We start from the raw sequence: 27577 nt of genomic DNA, 5'->3' as shown, positions 1-27577 counted from the left end.
TTCTCAGTTGCTTCTACGCAGCTATTGTCATAAATCATAGCTAGAATTGTCTGTCTGAATACTGGAATCATGTTATCAACTTGCTTCTGGGAGAGAAGACCATGGAGAAAATGAATTAGTATGAACTGAGAAAAATGTGAGAAAACTTCTTAACAGTGAAGACAGAAACATGTTTAATAAATGAGCCAGTACTGCAGAAGTGATTTCAGTAACCCCATGCAGGTCTTTCCCTCAGGATGTGCTTTTCCTGTTATCTTGGGACACTTGCATTCTTTCATCAAGAAACTGGTGCAATACTACGTAGGAGTTCAGGCACACAGCAAAGTGTTACACTGCTGCTAGATAATACCAAACAGACTCTAATAATCAGTTAGAATCTGAAGTTCTAATAATTATGGTTTTCTTGTGATATATAAAATTTGATATATTCCACTGTATTTGAGACCTGCTATATATATTTTAATGTTTATTTGACACATACATAATATACCAGTTGGAATCCCAGTCACATTCATCCACTCTTGTTGCAGTGCATACACCTATTCCAGTTTGCAGGGAGCTTTTAAAGTAGGTATTGTAGTTATAATATCCTCAAAACCAGATTGGCTTAACAGAGCTGTATCATTTTCAGTTCTCTTTAGGGTCTTGGATGCTGCTTCAGACTTGTCAGTGTCACATACACTTACTTTTATTCCATTAGGCTGTGGCTTATAATGACTAAAATTGGCAAGCCGCCTTCTGTTGCCTACTTAAATAGAGCTACTAAAACATTGATTTATCAGTTCTTCCAGTATGGATTGCTTTCAAAATACCTTGCTTTGCTCTTGATTATTTCACTACTTCTCCAATGCTAGCAACATATTGAATTGCATTTACTTTGGGTTTCTCAAAACAAGTTCTCATTTTTATTCATATTGTTGCTCCAGTATTCATTTGCATCCTGAAATGTTCTTGACACTTCACATATGGTTCATTGGCATACAGTCAAGGAGGACTCTGTATTCCAAACCTTTACAGGTTCTGTTGAAGCAATTAGATGTCTATTTTCTCCTATCTGCACCTTCCACCTCACCTTACTCCCCACCAGATGACAGATGTTCTGTTTGGTAACTGGTTTCCTGGAGATTATTTCAGGGAGAAAAAAAAACAAAACAAAAAAACGAAACACTTTTTTCCATTTATTTAACAGTTAAGATAGAAACCACAGTAAAATGCTATACAGAAAGCATTGTACAGGACACACAAGCAAAAATACACTAGTGGAGTCTAAGGAAAAAACAAAACAATACAAAACAAACAAAAAAAACAACAAAGAAACAACCAAACAAACAAACAAACAAAAAACAAACAAACAAACAAAAAAAAAAAACAGGACAACGAAAAAGATTAGAATAAAATGTAGAACAGGTTACCTCAAAACATATTGCTACCTGAAAACTGATTACTATGTCACAGTCACATAAGCTGTTGCTAGGAGTTGTATTCACCTGTATCACTCTTGAATGTATTTAACAGCTTGACTGAAATGAAGAGAGGATAAGAGACTGGAGCTTACCATGCCCCAAGCAGAATTGCACCACAACCACAGTATGGGGCCTAATAGACTCAGCATGGCTCTAATTCAAGATCTGCCAGTGGTCAAAAAAGAAAAAAAGAATTTACATTTGCAAAATGTATTTTTCCATACTACATAGATGACAACACGCCAGAAACGCTAGTAGAAGCCTACTTTTATGCAAAACATAAGCAGATGTTTTTAGCTGAAACAGCATCAGAATTGACTTACGGGCTTTAGGTGTTCAACTTGTCCATTGTGAACAGTTCTTTTCCCTCAGACAATTACGTTTCAGGTTTTTCTTTTCAAATTACTAAACTGTGTTTGAACAACTTGCTGATGGACAGAATGCATACAGCTAATAAACATTGGATCAAAACTGTCATTTCAAAAAAATTATTGGCATGACATATTTTAGATTGTTTTTCCTCATGATCAACCTAATGGAAAAAAAAAATCAGCACATTAATTTAATTTCTGTATTCTTAGAGTTATAATCCCATTAAAAGGAGAAATCCTTCTCCTATTTCATTTACCAAAAAAATGCTATTTTTTAACATTTTGAAGTAGAAATATGATTATATATCAAAGTGAATCACTAGGGTTTCAACTATTTTTTAAAAGATTTATTTTTACAAATTGTATGATTTTATAAAGAGGAGCTAGTCTTTTTGTGTCTGTTACAGCTAACTTTTTAAAGACCTCATTTGTCATTATGATACATGCAATGTGTGAGTCATGCATATAAGAGCCAATATTAACTAAGTGACTAGTCTTCATTTAGATGCAGGAGTAACGCGTCTAGTGACAATCAGCAAGAAACCTACTCTTCCAATTTAAAGTTTGACATAGAAACAATTTTTACTGATTAATTCCTGATGGCATTTTATGTTAGATATTCAATATGTAACCAAAATGTACTAGTAAATAATGTTCTCTAGTGTCTTTCAATGATATTGAAAGATAATTTGATTTTTTTTCAGTTTTAATTAAACTAATTTACATATATTGTGAAAGACCTATTAAATATAATAAATGTGCATTATATTTGTAAACCAAGTACCTTGGCCTAAAATAATGAAAAATAGGTAATTTGTACTATAATTTGTACTATAATGTACTATAGTGCATAATACATATAAATCTTTTTTTGAGGAGGATGAGTCTGGGGGGTAGGGGATAGAGATTTAAGCAGTTTTTCACATTTGATGTGAAGTATGAATTTTTTTCTGCATGAAATTGTAACTACACTCCTTAAACATTCTGCAACTTAAATAAATAAGTAAACACATTGATTAAAACAAAAACAAAAACAAAAAACAAACAAACAAACAAAAAAACAACTTTGTTTCGATTACATCCAGTTGTCTGTCTTTGGCATTTTTTGTTATTTCTCCTCCCCTTTGCTCTTCTCAAATTTCATACAAAACCAGTTGTCCTTGAGGATCTAGAGGGGAACAGAATGAGTGATATTACTGACTCAGCTCTTCAAGTTCTTCCATTGCATGTCACAAATCTTCCAAACACAGAATCAGCAAAATTGTATTTTCCATGTTATTTTGCAGCATGTAAACAGGTTGAGTGGTTGGAGTTAAATTTCTTAAGATAACAGTTGTACAACAGTAACATTTTTGCTTTTTATGTGTGTTTACAGCCAATCCAGTTAGGCAAAATGTTCCCAACACTCCATTAACAACAGAGTCTGGAATCAACTGGAATTGCTACTGTCTAGCTTTTGGAGAATAACTACAGAATGTTTTGTAAAATTCTATAGCAGAAATATCATTTCAGTCTTTTGAGTATTGTTGTCCTAGTTTTCATGCTGAGTGATAAACCTTTGGCAGGGATTGACATAAGCAATGCCTAAGTAAAAAACTTTTCTAACTTAAGCATTTATAAAATAAAAATGGCAAATGTACAATATTTTGAAACAGCCCATTTGTTTTCTTAGCAAAATTACTGTTTCGGTGCCTGCTAATCTTACCTTTTTATACACTATTCCTGACTCCAGCTATCATTTGGGATAATTATTTTGATTTTTATTTTCAGGACTTTCCATTAGGGCATAGTTGGAATTGTGTGTCCCCCTCCCCCCAACCTTTGCAGTTAAGGGTTTTGATTAACCAAACTGCAGCTTTCAGCAATCAGTCTTTATTACAAGAAAATTAAATATTGCCTTTTACTTGTTATCTCAGCAAAATTATTATAGCTACACTCACTGCCATTAAAATCTTACCATTTTTTCTCACTAACAAAAATATTAATGAACTTTATATATGTTAAAATATTAACAGATGTAACCCTATTTTATCAAACTAATATTTTGTTGGATTGCAATTTTTACTTTTTTTTCTATCTTTATCCTTTACTGCTAAGAAGCTGCATATGCTAGATATAGCTTAAGGTGCAGTGTTACTGAATAAATGTCTAACACTACAGCAAAACTAAAGAAAAATATAGATCACCTTAACTGCTAAGCATAGGTGTAGGTCTGCAGATTTCAAAACCAGAGGTATTGTCAAGTTCGCTCAACCAGGAAAGTACTTGCATATCAGTTCGAGATTCCTTCTCACTTCTTCAGCAAATCAGAACAGACATTCAGCTGGGTTTAAGGTATTCTCTGCCACTGAATTTTTAAATACCACATGTACTTGAATTCCATAGCACTTCATTCCCACAGATCTTGACCTGTCTTCATAATTGTGAAAGGTAAACACAAACGTGCTAAACTTCTGCAAAGATTTTCTTCATGCTGTTGTTGTGAGCTTGCTCAACAGAGCCTACATTCAGCATTTTGAAGGTATTCTGTAGGTCATAATCTTTAAAATGTTTACTTTCTTAAGGAAAAGTCTGTTGAAATTTTAATGGATTTTTCTTGAGGGAGTTTCAAACCTAGTTTTAGGTGAATAGATACTCAAATCTACAAAAAAGAACAAAATGAATGGTGGAACAAAATGAGTAGGTCACCACTTGTCTGTTCTTCAAGTTTCCACTGTCACTTCAAGTCTTTATATGCATTTTGTGCCTTCTAATACCAGTTCCTTTTGCAAACTGTGACTTTTTTTTTTTTTTTCCTGCAAAACGATACTTTGATCTACATGCTTATTCATGTAGGCCACTGAGCAGCCTTTCAAAAATCTGACTTTTGGTTAGTCCTGTTTCAGATAATACTTTGCATGTCTATATCACTGGAAAGAAGTGGAGCCATTCAGTTTTACTATTCTTAAAATAAAAAAACAGAAAACCCACCACCAACAGCAAAATGTTGTGTAAGATTGCAGACTAAATGAGTTAGTTACCTCTCTTCTAAGAGGACTTGAATTCACTCTTAGTACTAGCATGGAATGGAATACACTGAACTGTATGATAGTCTTGCCAATAAAATTGAACCAGTGCAACCAAATCTGTGACTTCATCCTTCACATTAAGGTGGAACTCAAAATGTTTTTTTCATTGATTCTTAGTTTTTAGTTAACTGTCATTTCTGCCGTGTTTAATAGGCATACATTTTTAAATTTTGCCCTTATTTTAGATACTTCAGTAGAGGCAGATGCTGCATTGGGAGTTTTTATACAACTGTTGCAAGACTCATTCTCATTTGATGAGTTTACATTGTAGAAACTAATATTTTATGATAGATTCTGTTTATCTCAACAATCTAATAGCTTCTTCAATTATCTGTTGTACATCTTTTAAGTACTTTCTAAACAGCTGCATATTGAGATAGTAGTATTGATTTCAGAAATTCTATTAAGAAGTTAGTTTTTTGTTAATATTGTTAATAAGCCTTAAAATAAAAACTATTTGATTGAAGGGAGGAATTAAAACAAGCCTCTGTTTTTCAGGGAACAAAGCTGTATAATCTCTGAAAATTCAAAAACTCAGCCTTGAGAGTCTCCTTCAGTGTTATGGAAGAGAGGGCGTTTTTATTTTTTTGTTTGTTTGTTTGTTTGTTTGTTTTCTTTAGTACAGTTTCCAAAATGTCTTGTGGCACAGCAGCAAGTAATATTAAAATATTTGGAAAAATTTGTTGTTGTTGTTATTGCTGTCATGGAAGCCAGTAGTGTTAAGCAGTTTATAGGATTTAAAAGTTGCAGTTTTATTTTTTTTCCTACATTATGATTATCTGAAAATCCTACATATATCTGTTGAGGGCAAAGGATTTCTTGTATTTTTAGGGCTCAATCCTTATCTTGCTTCTCAGCACTGTATTAGGTAAAGTATGTTTCAGAATTTGTCTCTCAAATGTGAAGAAACCACATCAGCAATTTATGTATGGTAATAAAAACTCTCTGGCAATGCAGCAGGCACTTAAGCTTTCTTCTTTCAAAGTTACTTGGCTACTAGTTTGATGCAAAGGCCGAGTAAAATCAGCACAAATAATGTCAGTTGTTTTGTGATAGCTTTGAGAAAACAAGATATTAAGGAAGAGGAATGGGTGTGCTATTTATAAGTAGACATGCATTTGAAACTTGGAACCAATATTTGGATGAATCTTTTCAATTGGCATTCTGTGTGGCTGTATGTACATAATGTAATCCCATATTATAAAATGTGGGATTTTTTATTCGTTGGTAGTTTTGTGCAGTACACATACAATACAGCATAAAATACAGAAGCTTATTTATGTCATCCTCAATTTCACGTACTTCTTAAAAGTGTTTCTTTCCACTGGAACTCTAAATTCTGGCAGGGCTTATTGACGGAACATAAGTTGGCAAGGAGCAACCACTTATGAACTGGAAAGCTTATATAGACTAGCTGGTGGGTCACTTTTTTGAAGATTTTTTTTAAAAAAACTATTATTATATTTTAATGTTATTTATTTATTTGCTTTTTTTGCCACTGTATCCTACAGAGAAATTCTCAACAATCAACAAACTGAAGTAAACTGTTTAGGCTTGTGATTATGCTCACTGGAAAATGAAGGAAATTTGTTAATAAAAATCAAGCTATAGTGAACTTCTAATGGGCAAATTGTTTTCTGAATACAACAAATAATATCCCTTTAAAGGCAATAACAGTTAATCAAGGGTGAATTGCTGTTTATTTCACACTTTTAAAGTTCTGTGGTGAAACCTGATTCCTCCTGCTCCTTTGGGACTTGTTAGCCAAGTTACTGTAACTCCAGATGAACAGAATGTCACAGTAATGAAAATGTGTGGTGGAATTTAGTTCTTTTGGTGTCTCTCTCGAATGAGACAGGTTTTTCAGCCTGTATTTTAGAAGCAGAAAGTGTTTTGTTTTACTTCTCTTACTTTTTCAAATGGACTATCTAGACAAAGACAGGGTGGATGTGAGGGAGGGTAAGAGGGAGGCTGCTCTCTGGAGACCTTCTCTGGAGAAGCTAGTTTCCAGATACCTCTAGTCAGAGAGTGAGAATACTTCTTCTAGGAGAGCATGTAAACTCAGGGCCTTGCTCTGTATCCAACAAAGTAGTTGCTTTTCTGGGCACGACTGAAAAGAGTCTGGTCTCATCCTCTTGACACCCTCCCCTCAGATATTTATAAACATTGATAAGATCCCCTCTGAGCTTTCTTTTCTTCAAGCTAAATAGGCCTAGCTCTCTCAGCTTCTCCTCATATGACATGCTTCACCCCTGAGCTCTCTGCTGGACTCACTCCAGTAGTTCCATGTCCCCCTCATACTGTGAAGCCCAGAACCGAATACAGTTCCAGGTGTGGCATGGCCTCACCAGGGCTGAGTAGAGGGAGGGGGAGGTTCACCTCCCTCAACCTGCTGGCACAGTCTTCTGATGCTCTTCTTGGCCACAAGGACATGTTGATAACTTATGGACAGCCTGCTGTCCACCAGGCCTCCCAGGTCCTTCTCTGCAGAACTGCCTTCTCTGCAGAACTGCTTTCTGGCTGGTCAGCCCCCAACCTGTACTGTTGCATGGGGTTATTCCTTCCTAGGTGAAGGATCTTACACTTGCCTTTGTTGAACTTCATGAAGTTCCTCACTGCCCAACTTTTCAGCCTGTCCAGGTCCCTCTGAATGGCAGCACAGCCCTGTGCTGTATTAGCCACTCCTTACATCGTCAAACTTAGTGTGCACTCTATTCTGTCATCCAGGTTATTGATGAATAAGTGGAACAGGACTGGACCCAGTACTGACCCCTGGGGAACACCACTAGCTGCAGGCCTCCAACTAGACTGTGATGCTGAGCACAACCCTCTTGAGGTCTGCCATCCAGCCACTTCTTAGTCCACACCGCTGTCCACACATTCATCCCACACTTCCTGATCTTGCCTATGAGGATGTTATGGGAGACAGTGTCAAAAATCTTGCTGAAATCAAGGTAGAAAACGTTCACTACTCTCCCCTCATCTACACAGGCAGTCATCCCATCATAGAAAGCTATCAGATTAGGTAAGGATGATTTCCCCTTGGTGAATGCATGCTGACTACTCCCGATCACCTTCTTAGCCCCCATGTGCTTGGAGATGACCTCCAGGATGAGCTGTTCCATCACATCTCTAGGGAAGGAAGTGAAACTGACTGTCCTGTAGTTTCAAGGGTCCTCCTTTCCTTTTCTGAGGACCAGCATGACACTGGCTTTCTTCCATACCTCAGGCACCTGTTCAGTTCTCCATGACCTTTCCAAGATGATAGAGAGTGGCCTAGCAATAACATTCACCAGCTCCCTCAGCATTCATGGGTGCATCCTATCGGGGCCCATGGATTTGTGGGTGTCAGGTTTGCCTAAACGAACTCTAACCAGTCCTACTTTCTCCAGACTTCCTCTTATCTCTAGAGTCTGAGATTCCTGAGGGCACTCCTGAGGGTATTCCTGAGTGAAGACAGAAGCAAAGAAAACATTCAGCAACTCTGCCTTCTCTGAGTCCTTTGTCACCAGGGCACCCACCCCATTAAGCAGTGGGCACACATTTTCCCTAGTCTTCCTTTTGCTACTGGTGTATTTGAAGAAGCTCTTCTTGATGTCCTTGACATCAATTGCCAGATTTGATTCCAAATGGGCCTCATTGCATCCATGAATATTCTGACAATGTCTCTATATTCCTCCCAAGTGGTCTGTCCCATTTTCCACATACTGTCTGCTTTCTTTTTCTATATGAGTTTTGTCAGGAGTTCCTTGCTTATTCATGCACATCTCCTGCTCCCTTTGCTTGCCTTCTCATTCATAGAGATACATTGATCTTGAGCTTGGAGGAAGTGATGCTTGAATACTGACCAGCTCTCCTGGACCCCCTTTCCTTCTAGGGCCCTAACCGCTGGGATTCCTCCAAGTAGGTCTCTGACAGAGGCCAAAGTTTTCTCTCCTGAAGTCCAGGGTTGCAAACCTACTTTTTGCTCTGCTTCCTCCTGGCGAGATCCTGAACACCATCTCATGGTCAGCCAAGGCTGCCCCCACCCTTCACATCTGTAACCAACCCTTATTATTTTGTTATCATGAGGTCCAGCAGCATACCTCTCATTGTTGGCTCCTCACCCACCTGTGTCAAAAAGTTAGCATCATGCTCTGCAGGAACATCCTGGACTGTTTCTGCCTAGTCCTGTGGTCTTCCTGGCAGATGTCAGGGTGGTTGAAGGCCACTGTGAGAACCAGGTCTTGAGCTTGTGTGTCTACTTCCAGCTGTCTGTAGAAGGTTTCACCTACTTCCTCTTCCTGATCAGGCAGCCTGAAAATCCCATAACAGTATCAGCTGTGGAAGCCTGCCCTTTAATCCTTATCCATAAGCTCTCAATTCACTCTTCATCAATCACTAGGCAGAGCTCAATGCATTGTAGTTGTTCTCTCACATAAAGAGCAACTCCACCACCTTGTCATCCTGGCCTGTTTTTCCTATAAAGGATGTAGTCTTCCATGGCAGCATTCCAGTCATGAGAGCTACACCGCCACATTTCTGTAATTGCGATGAGATCTGTTGTGACCACACATGGAGGTGTCCAAACTTAAGCTGCATTTTTGCTGCCTACCTTGTCCCTGTAACTCTCCTCTTTCCCCATCCTTCCTAGTTTAAAGTCCCCTTACTAGGTTGGCATTAGAAAAGATATGCATGCCTCCCTTAGTGAGGTGGATCCCATCCAAGTGCTTCATGTAACATATCTCAGTTTGAGTACTAAAAGCTCAGTTTTCTTTTAAATAATATTAATCTGCCAGTATAAACTTTTCAACAACAGAAGATTCCTCTCAATAACAGCTGGCAATTCATGCTGAATATTTTTCCAATACTTCAGTACAACTGCCTTATTAAAGTAGTGGAATGGCTTTCACAGCTCTCCAAAGACTGAGATTCTTGATTGATGAATGTGTTAATAGTATAATTTGTGTTAAGGTTATAAGACTTCACATTTTAAATTCTTTTTTGATTTCTGGCCTAATTTGTTTATATTCTTTTGAATTTGTTGTTTAAAATCCTATTGTGGATGATCACTGCCAAGAAAATGGATGAAATATTAAGTGATGACTCCAAATTGAATTTGGAGAAGATACCTTGTTTTTGAAAAAAAAAAAAAAAAATAAAAAAAAAAGATAATTCTTTTTTGTTTGTTTTTACTTTTTTTTTTTTCCTCAAAACTACAATTTAAATAATAGCACAGTTTTTGTAATTTATTTTTATTTATTTATTTATTTATTTACTTATTTACTTATTTTAAGTATCTTCTGTGTTTTCTGAGAATGGGGGATTAGTTTTTAGAGGGTGTAGGTTAGCTTGGCAAATTTTTCCCCCAGAAATGAGAGCAGATTTATTGTCAAAGAACTGGTGATTTTTCTTGCAAGAAAGTTCATAAACTTAAATTTATTCTCTGTCTACCTGCTAGGATTTCAAATATACATCAGTCTAACAGGTGGTAAAGAGAATATATTAGATTGGGAATCAGAAAAAAAAATAAATAAAAGTGAAGGTAGAGGCATAGTACAGGATAACAGAAGTCTTTTTAGATCTAATAATTTAAGAGCCTTCAAAGAAAAAAATTGCAGACCCAGCTTGAAATTCTATGCTTTGTAACAATGGTCATTTAGCTATTTATTGCAATTAATTATCTTTTTTTTTTTTTTTTTTTTTTTCCTTTTCTATTTGTATGTGGATTCTCACAGCTGCTTTTTATTTGTCAGATAGAATAGGAAAACATTTTTTGGCATGTATATCGTTTGTAAGGTATTTGCTTTATTTATTGTGTGAGGTAGTTGTGTAGATAAATAATAAGCTATTTACGTATCTGATTGCTAGAACAGCTGAAATGGAAAATAATGAACAACAAATGGAAGAATCACAGCTGGCACAAATGTTTGTTCTCTTTCAGAGTGTACTGTTGTATTTATAACGACATGGATATTCTTGTAAGCATCAATTACAAGTAGACACTGAGGAGAACTGAACACTTTTTTGTTTAAAATATTAATGAGAGGACAAGACAGTGGTCACAGCTGAATACTTCCAGCACTGAAACAGTGTCATATAAATGAAGTCTATGTCATGTATATTTTAAAATAAGCATATTCTGTATACTGTGATATTACTGAGATAATAAGATGGGGGAAGGTAAGGGAGAGAGGGAAAGGAGAAGAGGAGGGTTGGGAACTCTGCCATTTTTTCCAGCCACTTCTACATAGAATTAGGTTTTCAAATCTCTTATAATTTATAAAGATTTAAAGATAAGTCCAAAATTGAAACCAAAAATACTGATAGGACATACCTGTAGGACCATGTATCTTTTGTTGATTTCCAAATATATGTGGAGTATTCTGCATTCTAGGAAAAGAGAATGAGACGTATTATTGAGTCTGCCAGAATACGTTAATTATTTTTTTTCTGTACTGAAATCTTAGCTAATCCAAAATTGATTTCACAGAATAAAAGAATGGTTTAGGTGGCAAGGAATCTCTGGAGGTTGTCTGGTCCAACCCTCTGCTCAAGCAGGGACACCCAGAGCAGGTTGCCCAGGAACGTGTCCAGGTGGCTTTTGTAGACTTCCAAGGAGGGAGAGACTCCACAGCTTCTCTGAGGCAACCTGGACAGTAAAATCTCAGAGCTCTCAGAGTGTTTCTGCTAGCACTCATGTTAAGCACGTATGGAATTAATGATAAATTTCTTGTACAACAGTCTTTTTACATTTGATTCACTAGACAAAGTATGGGAGGTAAACTTTTATGCCAAATAACAAAAAACTTCTTCAAAGAGCTACTATGTAACTTACATGTACATGGTTTGTGTTTGTTTTGTTTTGTTTTTACAAATTGTTATTGACATGTTGTGCCGGTTTGGTTGCTTGTATGTTTTTATGTGTTGGATTTGTAGTGGAATAGTGCTGATAACACACAGATATGTTAGTTGTTGCAGATCAGTGCTTGCATAGAGTCAAGGTCTTTCCTTTTCCCAAGCTGCCAGCTAGTGAGTAGGCTCTGGGTGCAGATGAAGCTTGGAAGGGGTAGATATAGCTGGGACAACTGATCCCAGCTGACCAAAGAGATATGCCATACCACATGGCATCATGCTCAGCAATAAAACCGGGGGGAGTTGGCTGGGGGGCTGCCATTGCTTAGGGACTGACTGGGCATCAGTTAGCTGGTGGTGAACAATTGTATTAGAAGTAACTTCCCCCCTCCCCCCCCCTTTTTTTCATCTTTTTTTTCTTTTCTGATTTTCTTTTTCTTTCTTATTAAACTATCTTAATCTCAACCCACAAGTTTTCTAACTTTTTGCTCTTCTGATTCTCTTCCCTTCATCCAGCTGGGTGTGGGAGTGAGCAGTGAGCGAGCTGCTGTGCAGTGCTTAGCTGCCTACTGAGGTTAAATCACAGCAAACATTGAGTCAGACTGAAGACATTTCATGATTACATGTATATACATGATAAGTATGTGAAAAATCTGAAATCACATTTGTGTTCCTGCAAAGTTTCCTGTACTCACTGCTATAGTCCGCACAGAGTTTATAGGTACACTTTTAATAGAGTGGTTCTAATATGTATTCTAATGTCTGTGGATACAATGTTTCTTAGGTGTCATTCATGGGCTTCAGGAAGAATATAAGACTGCGCAGAATATAAGAGCTATGTAGTTATATTAGCAGTTGACTTCACTAGTTGTTTTGGATGAACATGCTTTCTAGATTATTTTTTTCTTTTTTTCTGTATAACTCTTACTGCTAATGATTAAATGATACGAAGAAAACATACAAAGCACAATTTTGAAAATGAAAATGAGATAGTCCTTTAAAAAAAAAATCAGTATTCGTACATCAGAAGAAAATGCAGTTTTTCCTACGTCTTGTCCTGTTTAATGAGGATGATGCTGTCAAATTGCATACTGTGTGCATTTTGACTAAACAAATGCAGGAGGAAATTTCATGTTGAATGAGAAAACAAAATTACCATTTTAAACTTTGGCTCCTTCTTATTGGTATGCAAGTTTGGTCTCTAATTTTGGAACTGGTTGGAGGGTTCTAATTAGTCTCTGGAGAACACACATGGACAATAGATCACTCATTAGTCTATCAACTTTCCATGAAGATGATTGGCTATTTTCTCATGCACAGTGTCTAATGTGGAAACTGAAATAATGTATGTTAATTTCCTTCCAGACGTTGCAACTGCCTGTCCAGATAAGAAGTCCATCTTAATGTACGTGACTTCCCTCTTCCAAGTTCTACCCCAGCAAGTCACCATGGAGGCCATCAGGGAGGTGGAAATGCTGCCACGGCATTCAAGGGTCACCAGAGAGGAGCACATTCAAGTACATCATCAAGAGCATTTTTCACACGAAGTGAGTTGTTCTTGCTCTCTTCTTTTCTGCTTTCATCTTGCTGCTGTAACGTGGTTATTTCCCTTGCATGTCCCAGGAGTTTGATGTTAGATAGATGTCCAATAGAAAGCAAAAAAAAAAAAAAAAAAAAAAAAAGAATCACAGAGTCACATAATGGCTCAGTTATATCTGTGGTAAAGATTGTCCTATGTACTTGGTACTTGTCTGCATGAAATGTACTTTTGTATTACTTTTCACTTGCACTTGGCTGTTTAAAAATTAACTTTTTATGAAATATTTGCTTTGCACTTCTCTTTTACAGCACTGGGTGTTTTGAATGTGGAAGGGAGAACACAAAACCTGGATTCCATTTCCATTTAAACAGAGACACGTTAGAGACCCTTTTGCCTTTTTGACAGAGTAGATATTGCCATTTCTCCATATTCATGACACATTTTTAATTACTTTTTTTTTTTAGTATTTCATTTACACTGACTTGTATTTTAAGACTATTTGTTCTCAGCTCATAGTCGGCCTCTCAGAACAGTCACATAATCCCTGCAGTTAATAATGCTTCCTTTATCAGTTATGTTTTTGACTGAAATCAAAATAGTCTCTGTTTAAGTGTTTAGTGGACTTTAGGCCTAGTATACTTGTTCTGAATTTAATCTCTGTCTTGCTTTTGGGATTCGCATCTGCTCACGGTGAGCAGATGAGCATTGGCTTTGTTTGCTCAGGATTTATTACAAGATCACTTTTTTTTTTTTTCTTTTTCCAGCCTTTCATGGTTGGAATTGAAGAACCTTCAATTCATATTGGTATTCTGCTGGGATTGAGTCCTGAAAGTTTATATCATTCGGGGTGGGATGTCAATTAAATGAGAGCTTTCCTTCCCTTAATATTAGCCCAATTTTGACTGTAAATTTTTCACTGTCCTTGAAAAATATAACTGCTGATGCCCTTCCTATATTTACTCTTAAAATCCTTGGTTTAATTCTAAAGTCTGTGTTCCTATTCATATGCCTGTTTTTTCCACCTTTAATTTCTTCATAGATTACAGTCAGTGTACCCCAGGGACCTTCACCTTCTCCAAAACCACGGTTCAAAAGTTATGCATATGCACAAGCTGTGTATGTCACATCCCCTGACCAAAAAAGGAGGCAGGTTCCTCCACAGGTCTGTCAATATTGCCATTTGTTTTAAAAATTGTTTTATTAAGCTTTTGCCTGGAATGAAAGTGTGTGCATTTTGCTTATATCTGATCTTGATGGCCCACTTTTTCAATTCTGTTTTTTCTTCTTTTTTTTCCTTTTCCCTTTTTTTTTTTCTTTTCATTTTTAAGCATTTGTTAAGTGTTTTTTTTTGTTGTTGTTGTTTATTTTTTGCTGTGTATTTCAGCATGGCTGGCAATTGATGTTATGCTGATTGCTGGGGATGAACAACATTCAAACACTGATCCTGTTTTAGAATTATCTGCTTCCTTTTTTTATTCATTTTTGAAAATAGTACATATATTGACTTTAAAGAATACTAAAAGTATAAACCAAACACAAGCTGTATTGGCTTATAATTGTTATCAAGCTTTTGTCTTAGGTTTGATTATAGAAGAACAAGAACCATTTGTTTATGTTGCATTTCCCACCCTGCATAACTTTTAAAGAAAACTATAATTTCAAGAAGACTACTACAGTTGGGAAAGAAGAGAAAGGAAACGTTAAATTTAATATTATTTATATGACCTCGATTATTAGATGACAGCAACTGGTTATTTTATCACAAATGGCACCATGCCAACATTCATGGCAGGGATTTGTGTTTGTTTTTATTTTATTTTATTTTATTTTATTTTTTTCTTTTAAATAGCTTCAGTAGTTTAATGGAATTTGTTTCAAGCAGTCCTCACAAAGAGCCTTTCAGTAGTTAGATTTTTGTAATATTTGATAAATGTGAGAACCAAATATTGTGTAACATGTTCATTAGTTTTTAGGTAAAAAAATAAAATAAAATAAAAAATAGGTACTTATTTGGCACTACAGTGTGAGTTCTCCTGTGGAGACTTAATACTGTCTAACCTCAAAAAAATATATATTTTAAATTTACAATTCTATTCTACATTTTCTGAATCTACTCTTCAAGTGACATGTCATTACATTCAGTAATTACTGAATAATGACTTCCTTTAAATATTCTAAGAATACTGCATACATCTGCATGAGCTCTATTACATTATACTAACATCAAATGTGTTGCTGTGGTGATTAATACAGCATTTAAACAAGGCCTTTAAAATCTAGTATAATTAATTTCTTCCACTTAAATACTAAACTTGATAATTCGTAAGAATGAAAAGTCGTGATAGAGCTTTTCTTATTGAGCTACATTTGTTGCAACTGATTATTTTTTTGCCAACATCCCTACCATCGATATGGTATAAGCTCATATAATTAAAGTTGTTTCTTCAAAAAATAATTATCAAAACGTGCTAAGAAAATGTTGTTTTATTATTCAGTCCTCACCTTGCATTCCGGTTTTCAGATCTTTAGAAAGCTGTCTCTCATTTCCATCTAGTTACCCAAGGAAAAAAATAGTAGATTTCTTATAATGTGATCTGCCAGTTTCAAAAGTGTCTTAGGTGCTATCACTCAGAAGCAAGATTTTCACTATGCTGGTCTGTTGAAAAGTACAGATCACTTGTTCTGTCGCTATAAACTGTCATCTTACAGGACTTGAATATTGTCATTTCCCCAAGATATTCAAAGATCATGCACAGAAATTATCAACAACAAGTTTTACAGCTGTTTCTCTGTAGAGGTTTTAGCTGCTAAGATTCATCTTAAATGTAATTGTGTTTAATTGGGTGATGTTTTTAAAGTTTTTCATTGGGAAGATTGTCACAATAGATTTTTGTAATCCAAGCATGAGCCAACTGGAACTCAGAAGAAAAATAAATAAGACTTCTTTCCAAAGATTTTGAATGTTATCATCCAGATTCTACCGTTAATGCCATATGTTTCCTGCATATGTCAATTGTCAGAAGTAAAGATGAAATGAATTATGATTATAAAGCTGTCTGTTGGCAAGGAGGAATAATATTTTTTTCTGAAACTCCTTGTTTCTTCTGTATAAAGAATCATCAACATTTAATGTATATAGAAAATTTAGTAACACGAGTACACCTTCAATGTCTTTGTTCCTTAATATCTACCTTCACTGAAATTTTAAAGTTGTTGGAGAAAAACAGCTCAAAAAACCCTTTCTATTCTATCAGGTTCTTGAAATCCCAAACTTCCTGGACCATGGTCATAGTAGGACGCTGTGTTTTTACGGGTTTCACGCTTTCCTTCTCTTCATCAACATTTGTAAACTCAGGAAAAACAGGCATTCCTTGTGAAAGTTCCTCTACCTCATTTGACATTGCAAGTGGCAGCATCAAGCCTTTAAAATGAATCATGCTATGTAAAATATTGTTGTGGTTTTGTTTTTTAATTTCTGAAAGCTTGAAGCACTGTATATCCTGTTTTCTCAATGCATCCTGTTACACCATCAGCTGTCAAAGTCTTTTATAGTATTACCCTTATAACTTCTTTATAACATTTCACTTCACTTTATCTGTCTCCTTATTGCTTCTCTGGTTCTTAACACTTACCTTCAGAACCTGTGTGCAATTGTCTTTAAATCCTTTGTGAAATCTCAATCTATTTGTTACTCAGGAGTATTCTTCTCAGCAAGACCTACCATTTTAATTGCACAAATTTTGGCCAGACAAGTCAGACTTTGCTTAACTGTGATGCATCTCAGATTCAAAGAAAATCTGTTCTACCAACCAATTCACTCAGTGCCTTCTTGCTCTGTGGTCTGTGCTTATCTGCATTTCATTGAAGTTAAGCCTTTTAAAAAGCTGTTACTAACATGACTAGCAGTTCTGGTAGTTCTGGCAAAGAGTTCCTTTCCTTTTCCTTGCTTGCTTAGAAAGTGTTCATAAGCTCATGCAGATAATAGGCCACAATTCTCAAATATGTATCCTTGAATTCACTGTATTAAGACACAAGAAAAAATATGTTGGCAAGTATTTTGTCTTGTACTCAATCTCTGTAATGAGACAGTCTGTCTAGCTTCACACTCAGGAAAAAAAAAAAGGATCCTTAATTTTCTGAGACACTTGAAAATCTCCACTTAAAAGTACTCTTTTGCTTCAGTTTCATATTTAGGAAAAAAATTCTGTTTCTGTTGCATCACTTCATCTCCTTGAACACCTGACCAAGAAGAATGACGACTCCTTATTTAACTTTTTTTTTAATGGTTTTCAGAGCAGTTTCTAATACTGATCCCAAGCAAAGCTTTAATCTTACTGTTTTTGTTTTTACTTGCTACCTAATCTTACTGTTTCTGTTTTTTCTTGCTACCTGAACTCTATAGGATGTAAAAGATAATGTCTTAGATGGGTTGAAGTACAAAGAAAAAGAAAATATAATTGTTAAACACTGCAGTACCTAGACAAGAACTTCTTAAAATATATTGAAAATGTAAATATGAAATGAGATAAACAAAATCTATCTATGGAGACTGGTACTAGTGTAAATAAGCTTTTGGCAAGGCTATTCAAAAAGCAAAATGTGAATCTGGCTGCCTTAAATGTTTAAATTATGAAAAATCAAGCCTTCGATATCTTGTAGATTTTTGTTCTTTTGACAGGAATTATAGTTGTTTTTTTTTTTTTCCTCTGGTATATGAAATACAATGTTAATGTGCAGGATTACTTTTAACATTTAGACTGATAAACTTCAGTAGATATGAATTAAAATAACTTCAGATGCAGTCGTGGCCGACAGAGGGACAGTGTTACCCAGCACTGAATGATTTGCTTTTGGACTTCAGAATCAGAAGCTTCATGTCAGGCCTCAGTGTAGCATTATTTTGTGGGAAATTCCTAGCCCTGCAGTCATTCCTCTGTTTTGTGATATGGATTTCACAGAGTTAATATACTAGACTTTAAATAATGTTCATTTAAGCTAATCCTATACCAGTGAGTCTCTTGAACATAGGGTTATTGATAACAGCGTACATTTCCAATATCGCAGACTATCTTGAGTTGGAAGGGATCCATAAGGATCATTGAGTCCAGTTCCTGACACCACACAGATCTACCTATAAATTCAGACCATATGACTAAGAGCACAGTCCAAATGCTTCTTAAACTCCAACAGTCTTTGTGCTGTGACCAAGTCCTTGGGGAGCCTGTTCCAGTGCGTGACAACCCTCTCGGTGAACAACCTTTTCCTGATATCCAGCCTGAACCTCCCCTGTCGAAGCTTGACACCATTTCCTTGGGTCTTATCACTGGTCACCACAGAAAATAGATAGCTGCCTGCCCCTCCACTGCCTCTCGTGAGGAAGCTGAAGACCCTCAGCCTCCTCTTTTCCAGGTTGAACAGGCCAAGTGACCCCAGCTGCTCCATGTATGTCTTCCCCTCTAGGTCCTTCGCCATCTTCATAGCCCTTCCCTGGACACTCTCTAACAGTTTCACATCCTTTTTACACTGTGGTGCCCAGAACTGCACACAGTACTTGAAGTGAGGCCACACCAGTGCAGAGTAGATCAGGACAATCACTTCCCTCAACTGACCATCAATGCCATGCTTCATGCACCCCAGAATACAGTTGGCCCTCCTGGCTTCCAGGGCACACTGCTGGCTCATATTCAGCTTGCTAGGGCAAACATAAATGATCAAACAATCTGATCAAAAAATGTAAATTCAAGGATGTTACAAATAGTGTAAATCCTGAGCTGATTTTTACTTCTTTTTGAGAGATACAAATTTGGTCTTCATGGCATAAACTGGATGTTTATATTTCCATATAACTTTACATTTCAAGCATAGTTTTAAATCAGCAGGCCTAAACAAACAAATAAATAGTTTGTTTAGTAAGAGTGAATTTTATTTTTTGTACAATACTATTCTTCCCTATGAAGAAAGGCTGAGAGACCTGGGTCTGCTCAGCCTGGAGAAAAGAAGACTGAGAGGGGATCTCCTCAATGTATATAAATATCTGAGGGGATGTAGCTGACCTCTTCTCAGTGGTTTATGGGGATAGGACAAGGGGCAATGGCTGCAAGTTAGAGCACAGGAAGTTCCGCACTGACATGTGAAAGAACTTCATGGTGAGGGTGACGGAGCACTGGAACAGGCTGCCTAGGGAAGTTGTGAAGTCTCCTTCTCTGGAGATATTTAAGGCCTGTCTGGACGCCTACCTGGGCAGCCTGCTCTGAGGAACCTGCTTTGGCGGGGGAGTTGGACCCAATGATCTTTCAAGGTCCCTTCCAACCCCTACGGTTCTGTGATTCTGTGATTCTGTCAACCAAAACCCCCAGAACCCTCAATGAGGGGCTGCTGTCCAGAGTCTCATCACACAGTCTGTACATACAGCCAGGGTTGCCCTGTCCCAGGTGCAGGACCTGGCACTTACTCTTGTTAATTTTCATGCTGTTGGTGATTGCCCAGCTTTCCAATCTGACCAGATTTCTCTGCAAGGACTTTCCACTCTCAACAAAGTCAACAACTCCCAGTTCAGTGTCATCAGCAAATTTGCTCAAAACACCTTCTAGTCCTACATCCGAAATACATCCTACATGCAAAAAACATTGAAGAGAACTGGCCCTAAAATGAAGCCTTGGGGGACCCACTGGTGACCAGCCACCAGCCTGATGTGGTCCTATTTACCATAAATGTATTTATGTTTGCCATAAATATATACATGTATATAAACATACTTCCATAAATACATTTATGCCAATATATATCTGTTATATATATATAAAATATACTATACATTGCAATATGTTATATAATATATATTTATGAATATATATATTCATTGTATTCAATCAATCAAATATTAAAATATATTCAATTCAATCAATTAACATAAAAAGTAGTTATAAACAGTTTATACGTATTTTTCACTAGCAGCATTTAATAAAATTGTATACAGACAAAATAAGCTAGCAGAAATGAACAACTGAATGGAAGCTGTTGTGTGTTATTTGTACCATTAGGGGAAATGCAGTTTTCCTATTACTTAGTTTATTCAGAATAACTTGTTGAGTTTGAATTTGACAGTAGCGTCGAGAAATAGAAAGTGTACAACATTTTGTCTGTTCTAAAAGGTATCAAGTGTGATAACCAATAAGTGACTACATGGTTTTCCCACCAGAATTGCATTTGCAAATATTGTGAAGAACAAATAATTAATTCCTCTGCACATGTTGGTTTTTACTCCAGCCTTTTTATGCCCTTACAGTTTCTAATATGATTATCTTTTCTAAAATATTTTTTAATCTACCCATAATTATTCATTCCTTTCCAGAACACATTCTGTTTGCTTCCAGTATTTGTGATCTTAAAAATAAGCTTCATTGTTTCTTTGACCTCATTTATTCTTACTCACATCCCTAATTGGTTCCATGTTTCTTCTTTCCTGTATCTTCTGTTACCAGGTGCTTTTCTTGTTCTGCCATCTGATGTTTTGCTGTTTCTAGTCTTTTCCTGTCTCTCTTAAGTTCAGTTTCAAAATCATTCTCTTCTGTATTCATGGCTTGTAAACTCAGTTTTTATTTACTCATTCATGTTCATCCTAATTTTGCTGATTCTAACAACTCTTCTGTGTTTAGCCTTTGTTCACGTTTTGTGAACGTATACAATAGCTACTGTAATGGATATGTGATTTTAAATACCTACAGTTTAATAATACAGTTATTGGTACTTTTTGAGCAAACTTAAAGGAGAGTATGACTACAAAACAGCATATTTATAATATATTTTTAATCTGTAGATTTTAGTATTATTAGCCTCTATTAAATAAGTTAGCAACTATACAACCTATATTTCATGGTTGTATGGTGTCTCTACAAATAGAATTGGAACCCTGTAGCTCTCTGTTCTTGAAGTATGCTTTCATGCCCATCTCATTAGTAATTATATCTGAGGAGTAATTTTAATTAAGTGAATTCCCTCTTAACAGAACTTGAGGGTAAATTCAGGTCACGTTACCATGAATAACCACACTGGAGTAAAAGTTTGGCTTAATAAACACGTTTAATTTTAGCCAGTTAACTGAAGTATAATTTAATATGAACTGCAAATATATATTTATGAGAGAATAATGGCCTATTTTAGGATACCTTTGTTTCAGCATCTCAAAATAACAATGGCATATAGTTTGTATCTAAAAGAGAGTAAATAGGATCCTATAAATTCTTTATATATACTACACATGTAACATGCATACTGAATTGTTATTTAGTTTTATTATTTAATTGTGCATTCTACATATACATGTATATACATATTAGTAGATATAAACCAGAGATACTGTATCCCTCATTATATATGCTACTTCTATATGCGTGTGAGTGTGCATATACACATGCACACACTGGAAATATTTTATCCCTTAAATAGTAAAGAAGGGTAGTTCTTCTGTAGATCAGAAGCTATTCTGATTATTTTGGTATGAAAAATGCATGTGCAAATATATGTAGCTGCAAGAAAAAAATTGGCCTACAAAATAGGCATTATGTGAAGGGTGACTAAGGTACTTCTGTTACCCTAAAATATTAGTTTTCACGTGTGCATTCACAGTGCAGCATTTTATTACAGTGATTAACTGAAGTGTCTCTGACAAAATTGTTTCACTTACAAAAAGATGATTTATTTGTTTAAATAATTTTTTATTAATTTTCTTCATTTCATGCATTACATTTCTCTATTCTAAGAAGAAAAAATAGGTGAAATAATGTAAGGAGGAGATGTGGCTGGGTAAAAGCTGTTAATAAATAGCTTAAGCAAGAATAACTAATAGTAAACTAGACATCTTTAATTCCTCTTTCCTACATCATGAATTTTTGCAGGGTCTCAAAGTATTAAAGGTAATGTTAAGGTATAGAGCATGAAAGTACCCTACATTTCTACTTTTGTACACCTTATTAAATTTGAGAATGGCCATAATAGGTCTGTGTGACAACAGAATAGCTTTCATTAGTGAGAACAATGGTTTTTTCATCAATTATGCTGTTTCCAGAAATTACCAATACTGGATATATAGGAATAGGAAAAGAAGTATGACTAGTTACCTGTATTGAAGTATCAGTATATTCTCACTTAACCTCCACTGCTTTGTGGCTCAGAAATTTCTTGAGCCACAGATGGTATCTTAATGTTTATATCCTCAGTACATTTTTATTCCATTTTTCTATCCAGATGCTTGTCTTTGTAAACATTTAGCTGAGTTTTTATGTAGTTTTCAGTACATCTAGAAATACTTGAATGTTCCTGTTTTTATTATATATTAAAATTATTTGTAATGAATTCTATATTGTTGTAGAATTTATAAACCTTCTGCATTCAGAAGAGGAAAAAGCTCCTTTGTGAGGTGAATAGTTATCACTTTCTCTCATTTTCAGCTTTTGATTTATTATTCAGAACATGTTGAGACAAGCAAGGTAGTCATACAACAGAATTTGAAAGAAATATTAAATCACTTAAGCCTCTCCTGTAGCACCATTTTTTGTTAGCTTTTAACTTTAAATTGAAAATGCATTCTTTGGAGTGATTTCTCCTGAAGTCGGACAGCCTCTTTAGTTTTAATATAAGCTAAAAATACATTTAGGGAAAGTAAAACACATAAGAGCCGTGAGCTTAGAATTCAGCCTATTCAAGCAAATTTGACTATTTAAGATTTTAGATGACTTTGCAAAACCAACTTCTTAAATAAAGTCTCCCAACTATAATAACACAATATTAAATACTTTGAAATCTCCTAGCCTCCACCCGCAACTTCACAGAAACTAATTAGTATGTCTACTAATTGGCTCTTGTCCCAAACATTTCTCAAAAGAGTTGTATTATAGATGTATCATTTTGCGGTTAATTGCTCTTGCTATTGATGCTTTTTAAAAAGACTATATAAAAAGAGTTTTGGAGTTAAATAATCTTATTCTGAAGACTAGATGTTCTTCAATGAAGATTCTAAAGAGAGCTATCATGGCTTAGAAGCTCAAAATAACAGCAGAATTGGTAGTTGGATACAGTGAATAAAAGAAGCTGAAAAATGGTCTTTATTTCCATGTAAAAAACAGTATCAATTATAGCTTTGATAGATCTGGGGTTATGTCTTAAGAAACGTATTTGCAAAACTTAATTAGTTTCTTTTGCTGGTTAAAATTTATAGATAATAAAGCTAAATGCAGTGCAGATCACAGGCTAATTAAGATTCATATGGTTTTGCACGTTTGCAAAGAATGCATGGTAAAATTTTGTGGTTGCAGATTATTTTATCTTCCAGCCTTTATACTTTGAAACTTCATGTTCCCTATATTCCTCTGTGACAGTGTATTCAGTAGTTTGGATTTTGAGCTCTGGAAGCAGATTGTTATGGGCAGTAGTACACTGGCATGAAAATTAATGCATTTTCAAACATCTGTGTGTTCAATGCATTTATATATCTTAATATCATTTTTAAAATTAATGTAACTTCTGTGCTAAAATTCAGTAATAAGTTTAATTTTCTTCTTCTTCTGAAGATGGAAAAAATTGTCAACTTTTGGTAAAGTTAATGTATCTTAGTTTTGGATTTTGAGCTAAATAATTAGATTTGAGTTATAGCAACTTCACCAGTCATTTATTAGTGACATTTTCCTTTTCCACTAGCAGCTTTCTTACAGCACAAGTATTTTTTGTGAGATATACTGAGATTATCTATTTATGCATAAATATATTTTTTAACAACTTCAGCACTAGAAGTATAGTTGATCAGATTTGATAATTAAAATTGCCCAAAGTTTCCTCATCTTTTTGAGGACTAATTGCATGATTTGTACATCTGATTATTGTTTACAAATCCCATGGAAGTTTATAGTATTTGCAAGATTTGAAAAATGAACTCTAAGGCACAGCAGTCTTCATTGAAAGGTACCTTTGGTGGCCCATAATAAGCAATGCCTGGATCCATTGCATATGTGGCTCACAGTTTTGAAGATTACTTTTCTAAGTAAACACAACTGAAAATACAGTATTGTTTTTGTAAATAAAGGATTGAAATAGTATTTGACCAGAAAAATTTAGTACTATTTAAATTACCATCGCGTATTTCATTTTTTTCTTTAATGTTTAAATGCATGTACTTGTGTATAATTTCCGTTCTCAGTTATCAATATTTTTCATTCTATAATTGTAAAATAAAGAAAATATATTAAAGCAATGACATGATATATAGTGAGGGAACATGTTTCCATAATTTGCATTATATTTCCCCGGCAGATTTATTTAAAATCAGTGGAATATCCAGTGGTAGAACACCTAAAGACTCCAGAATGTTTGCCCCTTTCTTGTATCTAAGTTCTTTTTAATAAGAACTGCCCCTTACAGCATATAAAATGATGAAGTCTAAAAAGAAATCTTATGTATACCTTTTTACTTCCACTATCCACTTCTTTAAATTAGTTGCTGTCTTGCATCTAAATTAACCTGGCATAAAGTGAATGCAAAATTTGTGTAGCAGCTATGAAATTTATATTTTCATATTTTTACATGTATATATTTTTACATGTATATACCTTACTAATTCCCGATTCTTGTTTGTTCTGTCTCCGTAGCTTGTTTCTCTTTAACTTGAATCTTATGTCTTTTTTTTTAATTTATTTCTCTTACATTACTTAAACAAACAAGTATGTAACGATATAATAAGACACTTCAAAAAAGCATATCCTGTAACTTTTTTCTGGGCAATGCTTCCTACTGCATTCAGTCTTGTAACACTGCCAGTTCATGAGACCATGTAACTCTTCAAGTTCATAAAGTGTTTATAATGATCTAACTTTCCACAACTTCACCAAAATTTAATGGTTTTGAGGAAACATTATAGATCAGATGTGCTTTTCTCATGGTAAATTAAAAACTTCAGACAAAGCAGTTTTTCTGTTGCTGAAGAATGGGCTAGGGAGCAGTGAAATGGCTTTGTCTGTTATAAAATAGCTGTCTGTTTCTTGAAAAGCTCTTGTGCCTCAGTGTTCTTCAAGCTATTTTAAATTAAGGCAAGATCTCAAATTTAACCAAGTTATCAATCTCTGCAAACCATAGATTTCCCCATTTTCAGGGTATACTTAGGTTTTAACAGCTAACACTCTAGACACAGAGACATGATGCAAGAAATTGAGACCTGAGCAGCAAAAACTAAGAACAGCTCCCCCAAAAATATGGGTTTGAACTGTAAGGTCAGTGATAGTAAATAGTTAGCTGACTAAGGGTAGTTTGAAGTATGTGGCTTAAAAAGGCCTCATCAGAAGCAATAACAGAGCTCAGAATTTGTGCGTTTTGCTGGTTTGTTTTTTCAATAAAAATCTTCCCAGCCAAACTATGCATTTCGTGTAGCACTGGTAAGGGCTGGAAATTTTATGGATGTTTATTTGTTTGCTGTTTTTTGTTTGTGATTTCTTGGGATTTAAAAACCAAACAAACACAGACACACACACCAGGTTTACTTTCTATTAAAGGAGTGCTAACTACCTAAAAGCAGAGAAATTCAGGTTATTATCTTTATATCCTTCAGTGAATTGGATAAGCATGTTGTAAAAGGAAGTCTGAACTGTATGATAAAGGAGACTGCTGCCTTTGTGAACAGTGATTTGTTGCAGAAGTTAGAAGGTTAGAGAGAAAGCATCTCAAAGTCTACCTGAATTGCCCCCTACAGTATGGTCTTAATTTTCTGTAAAAGAATGAGATATGTGACTACTGACTCGTTCCCTTTCTCCCTTCCCTGGCTTTAGCTACATAGCATAAATACACTGGTTGTATTTTCTATTCCATCTTGAAATCTTTGTCACGCAACTACAATGTACTATGATCACAGTTCAGATTTTCAGGTGGAATAATAAACACTAATGAATAAAATTACCTTAGAAATTAACATTATATTAACAAGTGATCTGGAAAATATATCTTAGTTTTATTGACAGAAATGACTGAGCAGTTCTAGCTGATATTATCTGTTAAGTAAACATAATCTTGTTTCTTGTAAAGAACATTTTAACCTGAACGGTTATAATTTTAAAATTTTTACATATGATTTTGTAATAAGAAACCTGGAGGAACTGAATTGATAAGCAGTGATATCAGTCTCACCTGGTAGGCGTCATAGTTAAAGGGTGAATAATGTATGCTTCTTTCTGAGGTTTTAATTCTACAAAGAGAGTTTTCAAAATTAATAAACTACATTAATTAAAAAAGAAATAGAAATAAAAAATAAAATTCTTTAACATTTGATGTCTCTGAATTTTAAAACTCTTAATGTCTAGAGCCAGATTCTACATCTCTTATGGTGAGACAGGCAGTTTTGGAAGGAAGAAATATATATATATTATATTTTTCTATATTATATATAGAAATTATGTTATGTACAGAGATGATATAATAAAGGCATAATATTTTATAATAATATGAGGCATTATATAATACTTATATATATTCTCTCTATATAAGATTTCTATACACAGGGCAGCACTCTTATTTATACTAAGTGCTTAATGTGAAACTACTTTCTAAAGCTGCCTAACTAATTTGTAAAACTCAGAAGCAGTCTTTTTGAACTAATGCAAACATTCTTCAAGAATCTGCAAGCATGTGTCCAGCCCTTTTCCTTCTTTTAGGAGCATAGTACAATGGGAGGTGAGGAACTCTCTCTCTCTTTGCTTTCTCACCCTGCAGCAGCTGGAAGCTCATCATTTAGACACTGAATTAATTTAGACAGCTACCAAGCATGCCTCATTTTTCCAAGCTTTTGAAGGTCAAAAGCTTTTTATTTTCTCTTCTTATACTTTAAAGCTTAAGAGTCCTTGAGGTCTTCCCCTTTGACAGGTCCCACCCCCCCAGCAGAAAACGGTGATGTATGTAAAAACCCACATTCCTATCTTTTCATCCAGATAAGATTCTTCTATGTGCAGCAGCAAAGAAGATATCCTAGAGGACAACCTTTGTGTGCAGAGTATTTTTGCCTTCTGGGTCAACCCCTGTAACAACTAGCCATTTCCATGCAAAAATGGCTAGCCAGTTTTCAAAATAACTTATGAGCTACTTGGATTACTGATTCTTAGCTGGATGTGAGACAGCCTTCATCAAATATCTGAATTGTTTAGGTTTTCTTTTCCCATAGCATGTGTACTCATGCTTGTGTTGTTACTCAATAGATTACTGTGTATAAACGAATGTGACATTTTGATTTGACTGCACCCAATCAGCTTTCTTTTGTGTAATAAATAAAGGATT

At 35.2% G+C, this 27577-nt stretch overlaps 1 protein-coding gene across 12 annotated transcripts in view; it reads left to right on the top strand.

Annotated features, from left to right (window-relative positions):
• The window catches only part of DMD (dystrophin), a 1246037-nt gene that overhangs the window by 429058 nt on the left and 789402 nt on the right, over positions 1–27577 (top strand). For 10 of the 12 annotated variants that reach the window (XM_084515483.1, XM_084515486.1, XM_084515488.1 and 7 more), the window contains exons 8-9: positions 13102–13283; positions 14316–14438. In XM_084515483.1, coding sequence (XP_084371609.1) covers positions 13102–13283; positions 14316–14438 — 305 coding nt within the window. The remainder of the gene's footprint in view (positions 1–13101; positions 13284–14315; positions 14439–27577) is intronic. The other 2 variants (XM_084515490.1, XM_084515489.1) reach the window with 1 other exon arrangement.

Source organism: Aythya ferina (assembly GCF_964211825.1).
Source record: "Aythya ferina genome assembly, chromosome: 1".
Classification (NCBI taxonomy): Eukaryota; Metazoa; Chordata; class Aves; order Anseriformes; family Anatidae; genus Aythya; species Aythya ferina.
Note: the sequence above shows the minus strand (reverse complement) of the source record. Positions and strands in the feature narration are given on the sequence as shown.